General features: G+C 40.7%; 2 protein-coding genes across 5 annotated transcripts in view; one reads left to right on the forward strand and one right to left on the reverse strand.

The window, feature by feature from the left end:
* Positions 1 to 17053, reverse strand: part of hps3 (HPS3 biogenesis of lysosomal organelles complex 2 subunit 1) — a 34301-nt gene that overhangs the window by 6499 nt on the left and 10749 nt on the right. For 2 of the 3 annotated variants that reach the window (XM_058073025.2, XM_078790020.1), the window contains exons 1-13: positions 4579 to 4694; positions 4007 to 4134; positions 3848 to 3919; positions 3521 to 3614; positions 3314 to 3387; positions 2528 to 2740; positions 2172 to 2220; positions 1918 to 2000; positions 1590 to 1707; positions 1223 to 1373; positions 1068 to 1150; positions 555 to 726; positions 34 to 115 (exon numbers count right to left, since the gene is read on the reverse strand). In XM_058073025.2, the coding sequence (XP_057929008.2) occupies positions 34 to 115; positions 555 to 726; positions 1068 to 1150; positions 1223 to 1373; positions 1590 to 1707; positions 1918 to 2000; positions 2172 to 2220; positions 2528 to 2740; positions 3314 to 3387; positions 3521 to 3614; positions 3848 to 3919; positions 4007 to 4057 (1242 nt within the window). In that variant the 5' untranslated portion in view covers positions 4058 to 4134; positions 4579 to 4694. Of the gene's footprint in view, positions 1 to 33; positions 116 to 554; positions 727 to 1067; positions 1151 to 1222; positions 1374 to 1589; positions 1708 to 1917; positions 2001 to 2171; positions 2221 to 2527; positions 2741 to 3313; positions 3388 to 3520; positions 3615 to 3847; positions 3920 to 4006; positions 4135 to 4578; positions 4695 to 17053 lie in introns of those variants that run through there. The other variant, XM_078790021.1, reaches the window with a different exon arrangement.
* bcar3 (BCAR3 adaptor protein, NSP family member) overlaps positions 6331 to 17053 on the forward strand; it is a 49489-nt gene continuing 38766 nt past the window's right edge. Inside the window, exons 1-3 of one of the 2 annotated variants that reach the window (XM_058073014.2) lie at positions 6331 to 6405; positions 9492 to 9646; positions 12509 to 12623. In XM_058073014.2, coding sequence (XP_057928997.2) covers positions 9557 to 9646; positions 12509 to 12623 — 205 coding nt within the window. In that variant the 5' untranslated portion in view covers positions 6331 to 6405; positions 9492 to 9556. The remainder of the gene's footprint in view (positions 6406 to 9491; positions 9647 to 12508; positions 12624 to 17053) is intronic. The other variant, XM_058073018.2, reaches the window with a different exon arrangement.

Consider the following 17053-nt stretch of genomic DNA (forward strand, 5'->3'; position numbering starts at 1 on the left):
ATACTGTATATCTATATTTCATCTGGCCCATACCCTCATGGTGGTATCGATGTAGGGATCCTCAAACCTGGCGGCTACTGCTGCACAACGCACTGTAAAGCACTGCAGCGCATTCCTAACACACAAGCAGACACATATCACCCCATTTGTGCTGAACTGCAATCCAGAGATACCAGACTTTGTAGCTGATGATCATATCAAAGTGCTACAGTTCAATTGACATTCATTGCAAAACGTATGAGTACGAGCCAATTAAAAGTTGGAACCAAAGTATTATTTAGAGAAGGTGATGGAAAAAGTCTAGAGCAGGGGTGCCTATACTTTGACCCCACTACTTGAGAAGCACTGCTCTAGAGTGTAGAAAGTTATCATGTATTAAAATATTTCAGATATCAGGAAAAAGTACATTATTTACCAATTTAATGATACAACACAATCAACGCATTATAATCAGTCTAATTAAAGCAACTGTTGGTATTCCAACTTAGCGTTAGCGTGATAAACAGTGATGTGCATTAGGTAATCTGTAATGTCACTTTACACTACAGACTCACTTGGTGATGACGTGTAACAGATGGTCGGTTAGCACTGCCTCCAAAACCTTTTCTGGATACTGATAGGCTGAGAGAAGCTCAGCTCCACCTTTCAGGCTGTACAGGTAACCCGCAGTGGGAAGGGAGAAGAAGCAGAACACACAAGTTGGTTCTTCGACTGAAGACTGACCAGCTGTAGGGGAGCGATAGAGAGAGAAACAGGTTAGTAAGACACGACATGTAGTGGGGATGACAGAACAGTACATCCAACAGTAGCTGTATGTCATGGCGAGTGAGTGGGTGTCATGGCGCCACTGTCGCAAAAGATGCAACGATGAAGCCGGAGGGAGGGGACAATGTCTACACCAACAAGGAGACAAATTAAAGCAAGAGAAGCTGAAATAAGTCATGTTAAATATTCACGTATCAATTTAATTAGTCATTTAATGTACTTTGCTTTATTTTCTGCATATAAAAGTATAACAAAAAAAGTATAATTATATGGAACGACAAAACAAGGGCAATTCAACTCACTTGTGAACAGTGGGTGAAGTTTGAGGGAGTGAAGGTGTGTTTCCTCCACACTGCAACCCTGAAAGTAATCTGGTGTGAAACGCCTACAGAGAAGACAATAATGTCAATTCCTCGATCTAGAAAAATGAACATTCTTACAAAGAACACACAAGCACCTAAAGAGAACATATGAGAAGGAGTTTTGCCCTCTGTCCTCCAGCCCGGTTTTCTCAATGCTGACAGGGACATCACAATCTTTAGCTCGCTCACCGAGCAACTCCTGGTGTCTCGGAAGAAGAAGAAAGTCAGCCTGGTCCTCAGCTTGGTCTGTGCACACACACACAAACACACACATTAGATCTGTTGATTATGTGATTCCTGCTTCATAGAGAGTGAGGGAGCCATGGTGAGGGATGATTACATCATCAGAGCATAAATGTCTCACAGCTGACCTGGGACGTCTCTGTGTCCTCTACTAATATGTACTACAAGAGTACTGCATATGGAATGTAGCATACAGCTCCTTGATGTGTATTAAATCACCATTTTTTGGTGCCGCCGACTCCTCCTCCAGGAGTTGGGCCTCGGGATTTGTATCCAGTTTCAAGACCAGCACCTCCAGGTCAGCTTGCACAGCTACATATCCTGCACAAAGTGCTACCTGGAGGGATGCATGGGACATTTAAACACAGACAGGGATGTAACAAACACATTTGACAAGCATAAATAAAATAAAACATGTGCACCCAATTCTCTTTTTTTTTAATCATTCAAGATAATCATTCCACCTTGGAAAAATAACAGTTTCATTAAATAATTGGGCCAAAAATGTATATTGAATAGTGACAATTATAAACAATGTTGTAGATACCTGTTTAGGTTTAGTTCCTGGAAGATGCAGGATGACAGAGCGTTCAAAGTCCAAAAACGAGCAGTGTTGGTTTGTGGTTTGATCTGGAAACAAAAACAGAAGTTTGAGAGAACCCTATTTTTAAAGCTAGCAATGGATTATTACTTTACTATGTGCTGTATCTTAGTAGTTGTATCTTAGTATGGGGATAGAAACTGAAGCTGTGTTAACCCTTACTGTGAATGCAAAACATTTTTTACACATTTCAGTGTTACCTGGAATCTGACTGGAATTCAGCTGCGTGTGTGAATGGTGCTGCATGGTCTGCTTACATAGAAATCACAAAATAAACATTCAGAACAAAAGCAGAATTGGAGCGAAAAGAAGCAAAAAAAATACTGCATTCCACAGTTTATATTCAAATCAATTCCTGAGAAGCTATCTTTCATGCCAGACCTAATTATGCACTTTTGTTTTACACCAAAGCATTGTGTCTTACATTTACAAATTATAATGTTTTTTTCAATCACATAAAAAAAAGCACAAGCAAATTTCACAACCTTCTTACACATAAATGATTTACTCCAAATGGAAGTAAAGGGATGAGTAACGGAGTAGCCTGTGTACTTGCCAGGTTCTGCTGGTTTTGTCTTCTCAAAGTAAACAGAACCAGAGTGTTGTCACAGCCAACCAGGAGGTCACCTGTGACTGCGCAGCATGCAACAGAAATAGGACGCTCCGATAATGGAATCTCAATAATCTCCATTTGTACTCCGCCCCTCTGAGACGCCCCACGAAGCAGGTGGCCTAACAAGCGCACCCCAACGCGAGCCTTTTCCTCGGCCTGAATGAAGAACATACAGTAGATACACATTAGAATTGTATTACTTTTACACATTATGCTACAGAGAACATTCAGAATTACTCTTACTGGGGTGATAACCCGATTGACTGGTGACCAGCCAGCTGGGATAGGCTCCAGCTCACCTGCTACCATACATTCATTAATTGATGGTAGCCCGCCACCAATACATTTATCCACAGATACATTTGATATTACCTGTTTTCCCTCGCTCACGGCAACACATTATAATGAGACAATCTGTGTATCTTGTTACACCTCCATACATCTGATCATCAACATAGTGACATATTAGATGTACAATTAAGTGTATATTATCTTTAAAATCAGCACACACTTACATGGAGCCCCGGAATTATTATTTTTTTAATAGCCCGTGCATGTTTTAAGGCGCACAACCACATCTTTATCACTGCACAAAATGTCAATGACTTTATGTTCTGTTGTGAATCAAGGTTTCAAAACATGAGCTGTCTGCACATTCCTTATAACACCCACCAAAAAGAACCGCTTTACCCATCCACTCACAAACACTGGAGCAGAGTTTGAGTTTACCTGGTAACGCCAGTTGGTGTAGGCTCTCAGGTAGGTGGCGTTGCTCTTTTCCTCAATGGTGACCAAATAATCTCCTATCGTTGTGAGAGTCATGAAGAGAATTCAGTAAGTCAAATTCTTCCTGACTCCACAACACAAATTATCCAAACAATCATCTACAGTGTGAGGATGAAAAGGAGGATGCTGGAGGATGAAGAGAGTGTTGACCTATGTTGCTGTGCTGGATACTCCTCACAGTTCCCATGGTGGCAAAGCGACAAATAAGAGGGCATCCTTCCTGCACCAGATTGTAGGCTTCCACCTAAATTGAACCACAACACACTGAGCGATGGCCCCACTGTATTTCATACTATTAATTAAGTTTATTGTTACAATATGTCTAAAATTGCCCTTAGGCCACACTTTGGATAGCACTGCTTTCAGCAATTATGCTTTTGATGAGGCCTCTGTATCCCTGCACAAGTTGTGAATGTGTTGCACTTAACATCTGATGTTATGTTGATGAAAATAGATAAGATTTGCATCAAATGTCACCTTGCATCCTCCAGTTGTGACCACAAACAGGGCACCGCCTCCGCAGCAGACCAAGCCAGGCTCCTGTTCCACCTGATAGAGAAGGGTTACACACTATTAGGTATATCATATAACGTTTAGGTTGGGTATACGGACTAATATTGAGCAAACTCCACTGACCTGTACTATCTGCTGTGAGGCGTAAGGATGGCAGTTATATACGTGCACCATGTTTAATCAGGGGTGGAAAGTGTTGTACAACTCTCACTTCTGCTTTTCACTTTATCATTTGCAGGACACCCAGTAGACTGTAAGAAGAATTAAGATACTATTTAAATAAATAATAAAGTAACCAGGCTTTTATTTGAGGGCTGTAAGCATTCACAGCAAAATGTGGATACCCCGACATTGCTACTGCAGATGCGGTTACAATACTTCATTTACATGAGTCAATACAATATTGCGAACAATAATAAATATGGACCCAGGGGGCAGGGAGCATAAGTAGTTCTACATAAAAAAAAACAACACAAGAGGAATCACATCATTTAATGCTGTTTCACTGCGCAGGCTGAACAAGGCAGTAGTGTATCACTACTGTGTGTCGCTAATCGATATCACATGCTTCAGTCTTGTGAGCTGAATCAGTGGCTGTAACAATTACACTAAAATGGCCTACCTTCTCTCTACTCGCACTCGTCACACACAGTAACACATTTGGCAATATTAAACACGAGACATATTTATACTACCTGCTTAGTCGTCTAACTCTGTTTATCCTCTTCCTAGTCACAAGCTGCAGTTGACCGCTTTCACATCTCAAAGCAGGAAATTGACGTCAATCACAACAACAATGGACACGCCCCTTCTGTTCCCATTGGCTCTCCTTCCTGTGTGTTGATTCGTTGTTTAAAGCCTCTATACATTTTCATTCCAAACTCATCTTTAATTATTTTAAAACTAAAATGATTTAGAATTATTAGTATTATTTATAAATGTACCATATGCTGTATATGGCATGGTAATGAGTAGTCTCTTCTGCTATTTCAAATTGAAGCTTCATCGTTCACTATATTTTGTGCAACACCAGGGGGCGCTACAGAAGAGGGTAAGTGGGGTTTCTTATATGTTGATTTTTATAGTTGTGTTGTCATTGAATATTCAGGCTGAGTCAGCCTCCGGGGTCCAGGCAAATCTCAAGAACCTTTGAAGCTGCTTTATTGGGCAGCTCACCCACGGCCTTTATCTTGGCTGGATGTACAGTACTTTAAGGCAGTGGTTCTCAAACGTTTGAAAACATACTCCTCTCAAGAGAGAACATTTCCCAAGGACATATCTCAGCTGTCTTCAAGTGAGAGGTGAGGTACACCCTGACCAGGTGCCAATGGCAGGGTACACACAGACAAACAATCACACTCACATTCACACCTATTTTTTTTCATCATATCACCCTTGAGCTCAGTTCATACGTAGAGCCCAGAAAGTGTGCTCGGATCCCTACTAAGTTTTGGCTCACTTCCCCTCCTTGGGCAAAATTGGAAAAGGTGGGACAGATGATGTGGAGCACCAAGGTTCTGACAGGAATGGAATAACGTAAAAACTGATGGCGTCATGATTATTGCATGACAACAGTAACATCAATGTAGAGGCTGCTGGTCACAAAACTGGTTAGTAGATGTTGAATGATGGGATTTCTACGAAGGTCGGATGGTGGCGGAAAAGCAGGAGTACTAAGAGTGAAAGGGGGATGGTGTTGGGGGGGAACATAAGCAGTTAATGCAAGCGAGTTGAGTCCACCCATGTACCCCACATTGCTAGTGGGATGGCAAAGAATGGATGGTTTCAACTGATCAATTAAAAAAAAATGCATGTCATGTGTAGTAGTTGGTTGGGAGTTGCTTAAAAACATGAGATAGATGGTTTCAAATTTCTTAGATGTTTTGCATATGATGCTATTTTGGTCTACTTTAGGTGTGTTTTTTAAGTAACTGCATCAGTTTCATCTTATGCATTTTTTCTTCTGAGACAAAGTGTCAATCTTGCATGACTACACATGCTCACAGATTTGAGGACTACATGCACACGCCAACAGATTTCTCAGACATCTTCCCTTTAAAATGGAAACTTGATCCACTTTGTGTTCTTTGTTTGTCTTTGTTGCTGCTTTTCTGTAAAAACATCCAGCTCGTCATGACTGTAGTGCTTGAAAACAAGTAAAAAATCATTGTGGTATTGAAATACAGTATGTCACATACTGGATTTACCTTTTGCGCATCACTGTCTGTGTACATTATATAGCAGATACAGCATTTTTCCTGCAGGCAAAAGTCCAAATATGACAGTAAATTCAACCAGAGGATGTTCTATCCCTGTACTTGAAAGCAGCATCTCTCTCTCTCGCTCGCTTTCTCTCTCGCTCTCTCTCTCTCTCTCTCTCGATGCCTTGTGATTTGTGGATAGTAAAAGTGGATGACACCACGGCAGGGTGAAACTTTGCATTGGCTCACATCTGTGAGCAGCAAGTCTGCATGTAGGCTGCATGCAGCCATCACTGGCTGTGGCTCTGAGACTTTTTCAAGGTAGGTGTCAATATCGCTCTCTAATTTACTAAGGTGTTGATTCCTAATTTAGAATGTACTAATTTATTGAATATTCATGAGGTTTTTTCTCTTAAAATATGACTCTGATCACTATTTAAATCACACTGATAGTAATGTTGTTGCACTGTGATCAAAAACATAGTTAAAAGTGTTTCACTGGAACATTTGTACGATGACTTAATAAATAATTCTTATGTTGTTGTAAGCCAATATGTGAATGACACCCACTTGAGTTCATTTATTGTACATTTATTGTATATTTCTTAGCTACCTTTTGAGTGTTAAGTTGCTGTGTAATGATTTTAGCTTTCTTTGTAAGAAGTCTCACCTGATTTCATTCTACCCGGTAAACCAGTCAAACCTGATTTTATATAAGTTGGATAATATTCTGACCACAACCGAAATGCAGTGCAGTACTTCTCTTGGTGTGACTTGGCTTTCTGTGTAAGACCCACTTTACTGTATCATTAATTGGTGTTGATCCAATCATTCATTTTCTACCGCTTATCCTCACAAGGGTAGCGGGGTGTGCTGGAGCCTATCCCGGCTGTCTTCGGGCGAGGGTACACCCTGGACTGGTCGCCAGCCAATCATAGGGCACATATAGACAAACAACCATTCACACTCACATTCATACCTATGAACAATTTGGAGTCGCCAATTAAACTAGCATGTTTTTGGAATGTGGGAGTACCCAGAGAAAACCCACGCATGCATAGGGAGAACATGCCAAACAGAGATGGCCGAGAGTGGAATTGAACTCTGGTCTCCTAGATGTGAGGCCTGCATGATAACCACTCAGTACTGTGCAGCCGGTGTTGATCCAATAGATCATTATAACAACTGACTAGTTTTGATGTCACTCATAATAGTTGTTATTGTTAATATAAAGTTTTTTAAAGTTTGTTATTATATTACAGTGGCGCCCCGGTTAGCATGTTTTAATGTTTAAAATATATTCAATAATATTTCCTCAGTTTGGGTGTATAGTTTTGTATACATAAACTAATTTTCAAAGCATATTACTGCTACATGAAGGGATACATGAACATTTAAGGTTACTTTTACCTTCACTGAAGACGTGACTGTTCAAAGATATCATGTGACAGTGAGATCAACCACCACCACCTTCCTGTTTTCAGTCATATCATGAATCAGTGAAGATAAAAGTAACGTTATAAATCTCATCATTTATATATATTTGTATTAGGGCTGTCAAAAATGGAGTGTTAACAGTGGTAACAAATGTATTTAATTATGTTAACAATTAACACATGCATTGTTTCAAGCCACATTTCTGTTATGCCAATGTGATTATTCTACTTTATTTATTCTATTTTCATCCTCTCTGCTGCATGTGTACAGTATTTACTGTAGCCTTGTTCAATACACGCAGACAGCTTCAGACATGTTCTTAAGGCAAGCACCCCAGGGAGAGCATCATATTCCACCTTCATAAATGTTTATGGTCACATAGCTCAGGCTTGTTATGGGCTTTCATTTTAGTCACCGTCATGAAGTGCCTCCTTCAGATAGTTTGCTGCAAACAGCTTGCTGATGCTTTGTTTTACAGCTTAATTCACTTGGTTGGATTGTGTCAGTCTAATGTGATTGGTGAAACAGATGCCCTTGCTCTATAAAAGGCAGCCAATAAAGGCATTAGAGTGACTAAGTAAAGGGGAGATTGTCCTCCAACACTGCCTTGGCTGTTCTAGAGTTGGTTGTCCCTGAAAGTCCATCCGTTATTTGCTTTGCTATAGATGTTAAATAGGCATGCTTGTTTGGCTCATTCATCATGAGGGATGTAGATGAGTCTATATATAGTTTTCTATGATGAAATGGATGCTGGGACAGCACTCTGGAGAAATGTGGTCATGGGAAACAGCAGAGGTCAGAACGGGAGAGAATGGTTGGATTGGACTCAACAGGAAGTGGAACCCTCTTGGGGGAGAGCATTAGTTTACTTTTAGTTTTGGTAAACTTATCTGCATGTATAAGCTGCCATTGTTTTGCCCTTTAGTTAATTTCTTTTCCCTTTAAACAAGGAGTGTTAAAACCAAGAGGTGAAATGATTTGGTTTGGCCAGTTGGTGGTGTCCCTTACTTTGACAAATGACACGGTTTGTGAGCAGGCAACCCAGAAGAAATAAACACAATGCACCAAATGTATAAGTAATACTTATTAACATTGAGTAGTTCAGTACCTTGCTCAATCTCTATTGATGTAGGTTTGATGCAAAGGATGGAGGAGATTCTGCTCCCATAAAAAAACTACGGATGTCCGACCGGTATTCTATGGGCATGCTGGAGCCTATCCCAGCTGTCTTCGAGCGAGAGACGGGGTACACCCTGGACTGGTCACCAGCCAATCACAGGGCACATATAGACAAACAACCATTCACACTACACTCACATTCATAAAAACTCAACAATAAAATGAAATAAATCTGTGCAGCAGACAGGACTGCTTGTTCTTACCAGGATCATCTGGCTGAAAAATGCCCAGAAAGTTGTTTACTTCCAGCTGTACAGTAGTATTACAGTAGTATAGTACAGTACTATTGGGAATGTCAAGAAAAAGAAAAAACAAAAACAGGTATCAAATTATGTCAAGTGTATTATGTGACTCCAATCCAATAGGTTAAACTGGAAATGGGAGTTCATAGAGTGCGTTAGGCACTCTTCTTCTCTAATGTACATGATGACACTGCCGCAGATTGGTGATTGAGTGAAGTTTCTTTGAGAGTCGTTGGCGTCAGTCAGGTAGAAGTCACTTTGGTAACAGTCAGTGACATCCCGTATAGCCATACTTAATGTAATGGAGTCAGCGTGAGGTCACTGCACATGCTCAGAAAGTGCCTCTCCGCCTGATAATGTTCGCTGTGTCCTGTCCTTAGCACAGCACACAGCTGTACACACATGCAAAATAAAATGACAAGTACCACCCACTCATACAAGTATGCATGCATTGGCCCACGCTGTTTAAACACATCACATTGCAATACGGTGAATACAATGATAAAAAAAAACATGGTTGATTTTAACAATTTATATCTTCTCCTTCAGGTTTCAACTGAACATATTTAAAGAGTGCATGTATATGTCCCTGCTCATGCCTGGGTTTGTGGACCATGAAGCACCAGTCTATCTCCCGATGGCTGAGTCAGCTCGGATTACCACAATACTGTACTGCGCTGGAGCAAGAATATGATGGTGTTGAGGTACACAATATATCGTCTCGCTCTATATTGTAGCTACTGTTGTGTCACAAAAAATATCATCAAAATATGTGATATCATTATGTTTGTCATTCATTCATCATTCATCATAGTGAATTTGGATTTTCAATTATCTTCAAATGGAGGTCACCCTAAAAGTAATAATGGAAAATAGCAGGTCTGGGTGACCTCTAAGTATGAAATCCATTTGTGTCCACTCATGTTGAACCATTCAAACGAGCCACTATGGATATATGTGAGCTGCAGATATGGATCTAAATAGGTGGCATTAGATGCATTACTTTTTACTTCAGAATAATGTAGTTGTAAAAATAATGACTTAACTGTTTCTGAGAGTCACACTATGCAAATGAACAGATGTGTAAATAAAAGTAGCACTTAAAGCAGAGCAATACAACCTAATGCTAACCTTATGCGAGTAAATGGAGAATCTTGTTAAGGCCATTAAGTAACGATAATTTGACCCTTAGCTAGATGTATTAGCCAATAAGACTTAAATTATTCTGTTACCTTCCATTACTCATAATGCATTGGTCAAATTGGTCAATTGCAAAATATTGGGAAAAATAAATGTATTATCAAATCAGTGCCCTCCCCTCCCAGAGACGACCATTGCAGAAACAAAACAAAGTTTAAAACGAAGGAAAAAGCACAATGAGAAAACGCTGAAATGTGCGTATGTGTGTGCAGCGTGTTCTCAGTGATGGAATTTACAACATCAACACCATCCTCCATCATCCAACATCATCCACAGCATCACTGACTCTTTTCAGGTATTAGAACAACAATATCCAGCTCAGTGGTTCTCAGCTATCTCGGCTTTTTGTTACTTGGCTAAGTCGGCACACAGAATCACCATTGCCCATGAGTAAAGTTTAGAATACTTCAAATGGAACTGAATTGTCAAAAATCTAATAAAAATGTATTAAAAGTTCACTTTTTTTCTCAAACTGATGATTAATTTAGAGGTCAGTATTGGCCAGCCATGATCATGGAACACCAGCATTCACAGGGACAAAACCAACATCCACATTAGTTAAAGCAACTCTCTGCAGGACAGGACTGAGAGCTCATATCTGGATAATCTTCTAAAGAAAAGATGTCAACTTGGTTTTGGACACAAAGATGAGACAGAAGAGAGAGGGAGAGATATTCAGAGATAACACGGCTATTCTCACGTACAAAAACTAAACTGTTTGACTACAGAATGTTCGTAATAACTAAAACAGTGGAACCTATGAATCTGTTCCAGAAACATTACCCAATGTTTTTATAATGAATCATAACTATAGTTTAGCACATGTCAACAATAAATGAAAGAGAAAGTTATTTTCACCTTGGTTGAAGACGTGTTGTTGCCAAAGACACAATATGGCAGCCAGATCAACACAGACACCACCTTTGTGTTTTGCCGTGAGTTATTTCTTGAATTCAATACTGTTTCTCACCTCAAGTATCTGCTTTCCTTTCGAAATTATTTTGCAAAACAACCCAAAATGGATTGTAAAGAAATTTGCAAGTTGCAAATGTACGCAAACCTGGGAAAAATGTTGACATTAACCGAAAAACATATGCTAATGAAACGTATGCTAACCAAAATACCACAACAGTGCCGTGACATAAGGAGGTTTGAGGTGAGAGGGACCTGTGATGAGGCAGTGTGTGTAATTTAGCACTTCTAGTACAGTCCAAGGTTGAGTTCTGGTTCAAAGACTATGGCTCTCCCCCAGTGGTCCTTTCAGGGGTCCAATTAAGTTAATACCATAGTGCAGGTGGGAGTGTGGCAGGGTGTTTGTTCATGTGCTAAACATTGCTGTAATGACAGGAATATGGTGGAGGGAGGAGATGGCACACTTTTGGGGACAGGAGGACACCGGTGGTTTCAGCAGTTTACAATTTTGTAGGAGCCAACAAACTGTCTAGACGAGGGGGGGGGGTCTAGCCATAATGAGTAAAAAGTAAAAATTCAGGGGGCCCAGCTCTATACTGTATATAGACTTGCTATAAATGTAACTGCCCATCTGGAGTTATTTGTTTTATATCAGCTTCAATCTGCAACATGTCTTTGGTTACGTTTTTGAGGAGTATTTAATGAAGACGATGTACTCTAGGGCGTTAATTGACAAGAGCCAATTGTTAGCTATAAATAAACTCACATGTTTGACCCATTGGAAAATGCAGGAGTTTTAGGAGGTCATTACAAAGAATGCTAAAATCATCACACGGCAACTTAACACTCAAAAGCGAGGTAACAAATAAATATAAAAATAAGCCAAGTACCAATACGAGTTTAAAATAAAAAAAACAAGAGCTATTTTAACTTCAGCCCATAATCTATTTCGTCCCAGCCACGCATTTCATCAGTTATTGCTCGTTGCATTGATGTCAGCCGCCTTTGGGGCTCCTTTGGCTCCCTCTGATGGACAGACTAAGGAATCAAACATTTACCACAGAATCTAATCAAATCAAACAGCTGGACCAGGAAGAGCCAAATTATGAGCAGAAAGTAACTGAAAAATGTAGGAATGGCTGCTTGTATTTTTTAATCATTATTTTATTTTATTATAATGTAAAGCTGCTGTACACAACTTCAAAAAAGCAAATGTTGCCCAAAAATGGTCGCACCCATCATGAATGTAAATGATCTATTATTTTGATGGTTAGTGCTTGTTGTTTATACTACAGATCGGTATTTGCTGGTATCTTCCCATCAGTCATTCATCAGCATAATCAACTTCTAAAACTAAAGAAATGCCCAACCATGTTTTTTGTTTACTTTACTTGAAATTGGATATTGGAAACGCTCACGAGAGCTCTATTTTTTTGTGTGTGTGTGTTCTTCAGGACCTGTTGAACCTCTCAGAATGTGATTTGTTGGATCTGGGTGTTCACAATCACCTCCATCGTCTGCACCTCCTCACCTCCCTATGCCTCATCAAGGAGCGAGAGAGGAGGAGAGGTACTCGCACAGAAAGTCACCACATGCATACATACACACACAGGGGTGTACAAACATTATCTTTCCTTATCAGTCCCATCACGTTGTTAGTTGTGTCTCCTAAAGTCCCCAACCAATCATCTCTGCCTTTGTGCTTGTGTGCCCAAGCCCAAGGAGTGCAGACAGCTCGACAGAGACATATAGCATTAGTGTCATGTAAAGACTTGCATGTGCCTTAAGGGGGTCTGGTGGGGGGTGGTCTGCAAGAGGACAGACAATCGCACACACATGAACATATGCACGCCAACACACACACTATGGTGCCTATAAAAGTGCTGAGGCCTGCTGTCCTGCTGGGCTTAATCACTGGACTGTGTACTTCCCATGCATTATTCTGTGACATGTAACTGTTGTCTGGGTAAATCCTAACCAATAATACAACATACTAAGTACTGTTCCAGAATCGGAAGTGATGATGAACCTTTTTCCAGGGGAAATTGGTTATGAAGTATTTACAGAATAGTAGTTTAAAAAAAAAAAAATCTAATTTTCACATTCCTGGGAGTACTGGGTTACTGTCAGTGGGGCCGCGACCTGCACTTTGCGGACTGTTGCTGAGGTGAAACAGCAACTTCAAATCACTCAAACACCAACTACTGTGGTATTATCTGCCTGCCTGGCAGCCTGCCACCCCTATTATTACACACACAGGCCAGACTGTAAAGAAACACACACATCTTAAAAAAGTCTCGATTTGCTTTTCAGACACTTACTTTCGTCACTAGGAGGGATGCCAGTCCTCACAATGTGAACAGATTGATGTCGCCTCAGTATGGGCGCACACTCTTTCTCTCTCACACACACACACGCAAAGCATCCTAAGAAAATGTCAAGTCAACATATAACCCTGATAAGAGCATTCCAGCGAGAGCACCTTCAGAATTAAACACATTTCTGTATTTACACTCCATCCTCAAGGCTCATTCATTTAGTCCTTGGCTTTAGTTCCAGACTGATTTGAGTGTCTAAGATCAGAGTGTGTGTTGTCTGTTCATTGGTAGATTATATTACGCACTCAAATTACAGGGTAAAGAAGTCATCAGTGCTGTATAACTGCCATTTATATTCAGGTTCCTTATCCCCTGCCTCCTTTAGGTGTTGGGAGTTGAATGTGTGACGAATGGAAGGTTCCAACAAACATTCCCATCGTCTTTTCACTATATGTCCGGTATCCTCTTCCCACCCTTAAATCTAACTCATTATCAGGTGGTGATCACTTTACATTTCAGCTTCTCTGTTCACCACTGTCCAAGTCATAACGTGGCAGGTGTGATCGATCGATTTCAGAACTGCAGTCTAAGGTGCCCCAGTACTTGTAAATGGTGATTGTTATGGACAAATCACAGAACACCGCTTGCATTCAGTTGGTGTTGGTTGTTTTTCCAATCATGCCCCTCCAGGTTACACTTGCATTAACAATGTGGGATTTAATGTCTCCCAGTAAAATTATGGAATTCCTAATGGGGGCGCTCTCCAGCACCCCTCCCCCCAGGGACTCTAAGAAGGCTGGTCTGAACAGGAGTTTGGCTGTGGGTAAGGGTAGAACTTGATGACATCCATTTAGAAGCACACTATTTCACACAAGTGGATGCTCCGTTTCCATGTTAACCAAATTGCAGAATTGACCAATAAAAATTAAAATTGCTACACGCGGAAATTTACATAATGTTAACGAAATGTGTGCATTATCATCACATTACTTCATAATGATAAATATATAAAAATCAATGTAAGATAAATGAATCTGAATTTATTCAGAGGATATTCAGTCAATAACTGATTAATCATTTCGGTTGTTTGCTGTGATAGATGTATGAGTCAACTTAGATTATCTCTACAAAAGGTGGTATACTCATGAACATGACCTGTGGTTAATACCACGTGTACTGTAAACATCTGCCTTAGTCAGTTTGTGTGCATAGGCACCACAAACATTGTTGTCGACATTCTCCTGTTATCGAGCATATGTCAAAACATCCCTAAAATTAGACAGATCCCAGATAGTTAGAGCCAGAACACGCAGAAATCTGTCCATTTTTATTTTGTGTGCACTTCTAGTCAAAATTCTGAGTACAGCTTCAAAATAAAAAAGAAGAAATGGGAGTGAAAATACCCCCCCCCCCCTCCCCCCAAAAAAAAAAAAAAAAATTGAGCATGAAACTGAAATAGGCTGTTCATCAGTTGGTCAAAAGTGTCTGGAAGTGATGTCCATGGCACTTTCTGTGCCATCCATCCCCAAATGTTCTCAATTGGATTTAGATCAGGAGAACATGTAGGATGGTCCAAAAGAGTAATGGTATTCCTTTGGAAGAAGCCCTTTGTCAGGCAGACATTGTGAACCACACAGATGAGGGCCTCGAGTCATGATGGATGCCTTCTGCAACATCCCCAGATAGCCAGCTGCCCTTGGACCCTAACCTGAAGCTCCACTGTTCCATTGACGGAAAAATCACCCCAGATCACAAGGGCACCGCCGATAAAGATCTCAGGTGGGATCTTGATGTCATGCCATCAGGACTGTCAAGGTTACACTTTCAGCAGCAATCTTTCTTATGCAAGTCAATATAACTGCGTTCAACGAGCGAAGGCTTTTCTACCTTTGCCATCAAGAGAAAATGACAATGACAATTTGACTTTTAAAGGCTGTGTTCTGACCAGCTGATGAACAGCCTGTTTTAGTTGAATGGTTGTGCCAGAGGAGGGATTTTGGTTCACTTTTTTACAGACTGTCCAAATCCTGGAGGTTCTTTCTTTCCAGATTTTCTAGGAGATTAAAATCTGAAGACTGACCGCTCTAGAATCTGATTGTGATTGAGCCAGTCCATCTTGATCGTATGTTTTCCATCCACGACCGATCTTCAGGGTTCTGACTAAGGCCAGGAAGTTGTGATCCAGGTTTCTACAACGCATGGCCTCAGTCATAAATATACTAAGTAACTCTTCCTGTACCCTCCAGCCCCAAAACCGAGTGTTTTCCCCTCCATGTTTAACTCTAGGGATGTTGTTCTCAGCATTTCTCTTCCCCTGAACACTCAATTTTGGTCCCATCTGACCACATCACATTCTTCTCAGCTTTGTCGGAGTCATTCATGTGTTCACTGGCAAACTTCAGACAGGCCTATACATGCGCCTCCTTGGGCAGGGGGGGGGGGGGCTTCCAAGCAGTCCATAATGGTGTTTTTCTCACCAAGCTTCTTTCTGATGGCCTTGTATCCCATTCTAGTCTTGTGCAGGTCTACAATCGTGTACCTAAGGTCATTTAACAACTAAATAGGTCATCCAGAAACAGGAAGGTTGGCGGTTCCATCCTCGTTCCCTCCAACAGTCCCCGTTGTTGCGTCACCCACCACACCTTTCCTCCAGTGCTCCCCACAGTAATGTATGCTGAATGTTTGGTGGTGTTCGGAGAGACTGTAGGCACGAATTGGCAGCCATGTTTCCGTCAGTCTACCCTAGAGCAGCTGTGACTACAGACGTACATTAGCATTAAAGCTACAGGCACACAAATCATCGCGTTCCCAGTAAGACTTAGTAAAAGCACTTTTCAAAGTCTAAATTCCAGCAGCAAGTCTAGATTTAGTGGCACGGCACTTTGAATATACTATTGTGGTACCCCAGAGACTCGTTTAAAATTGTTGAAAAATAGTACGATGTGAAACCTTTAACTAGAAAAGTCTGGGAAACCCTGCTGTGTATTTCAATGTTAGAACTAAAGAAGAACATGAATCATGATAATCAAGAAAAATCTGGTGATGAGCTTTTTTCTGACGTTGATACTCCACAGAAAAGAGGGAGTCAAAACATGAATTTATGTTTTTTCTGCAGTTATTCGTCATGATGCTGCGAAGTAAGTGTAATAAGGAATTTTCTGATCAAAAACACTCACGGATAGCACAGGGTTGTTCACACTATATTCCCAAGGCAATGTGTGGTGGAGGAAAGGAGGAAAGGGTGTGTGGGAAATGGGGAGTGAGTGGCACAAGGAGAGATTAGAAGAAGTATGGGTATGGAGGAAAGCATTAAATCAAGGAGGTATTCTGTACATGTACAGTAGTTCCATGTTCCCCATATACAACATCTGTAATGCCAAAACACTCTTACACCCCCCCCCTGCCCCAAATATATAGTATATAGTAGAGATGTCACGAGACAACACAATCTATGAGGCAAGATTTTGAACATTATCTACCAATTTAATTGCATTGCATTTCTGTACTGTGTGTGTATGCTACCGGCCCCGTCTCCACCCACAGAGACAAAAGGCTGACAAAAGGGCTTACTCCATTCACACCAAGCTGCTGAAGCCAGTGCACAGAGTGAACCTCTTCCTGCATGTAACACCCATAGTGTAAAATGTATCAGAGTATATCCCGAGTATATCCCAGCCACAA

This window comes from Doryrhamphus excisus, linkage group LG4, assembly GCF_037039965.1.
Source record: "Doryrhamphus excisus strain RoL-2023G ecotype Guam linkage group LG4, RoL_Dexc_Guam_v1.1, whole genome shotgun sequence".
NCBI classification, from domain to species: Eukaryota; Metazoa; Chordata; class Actinopteri; order Syngnathiformes; family Syngnathidae; genus Doryrhamphus; species Doryrhamphus excisus.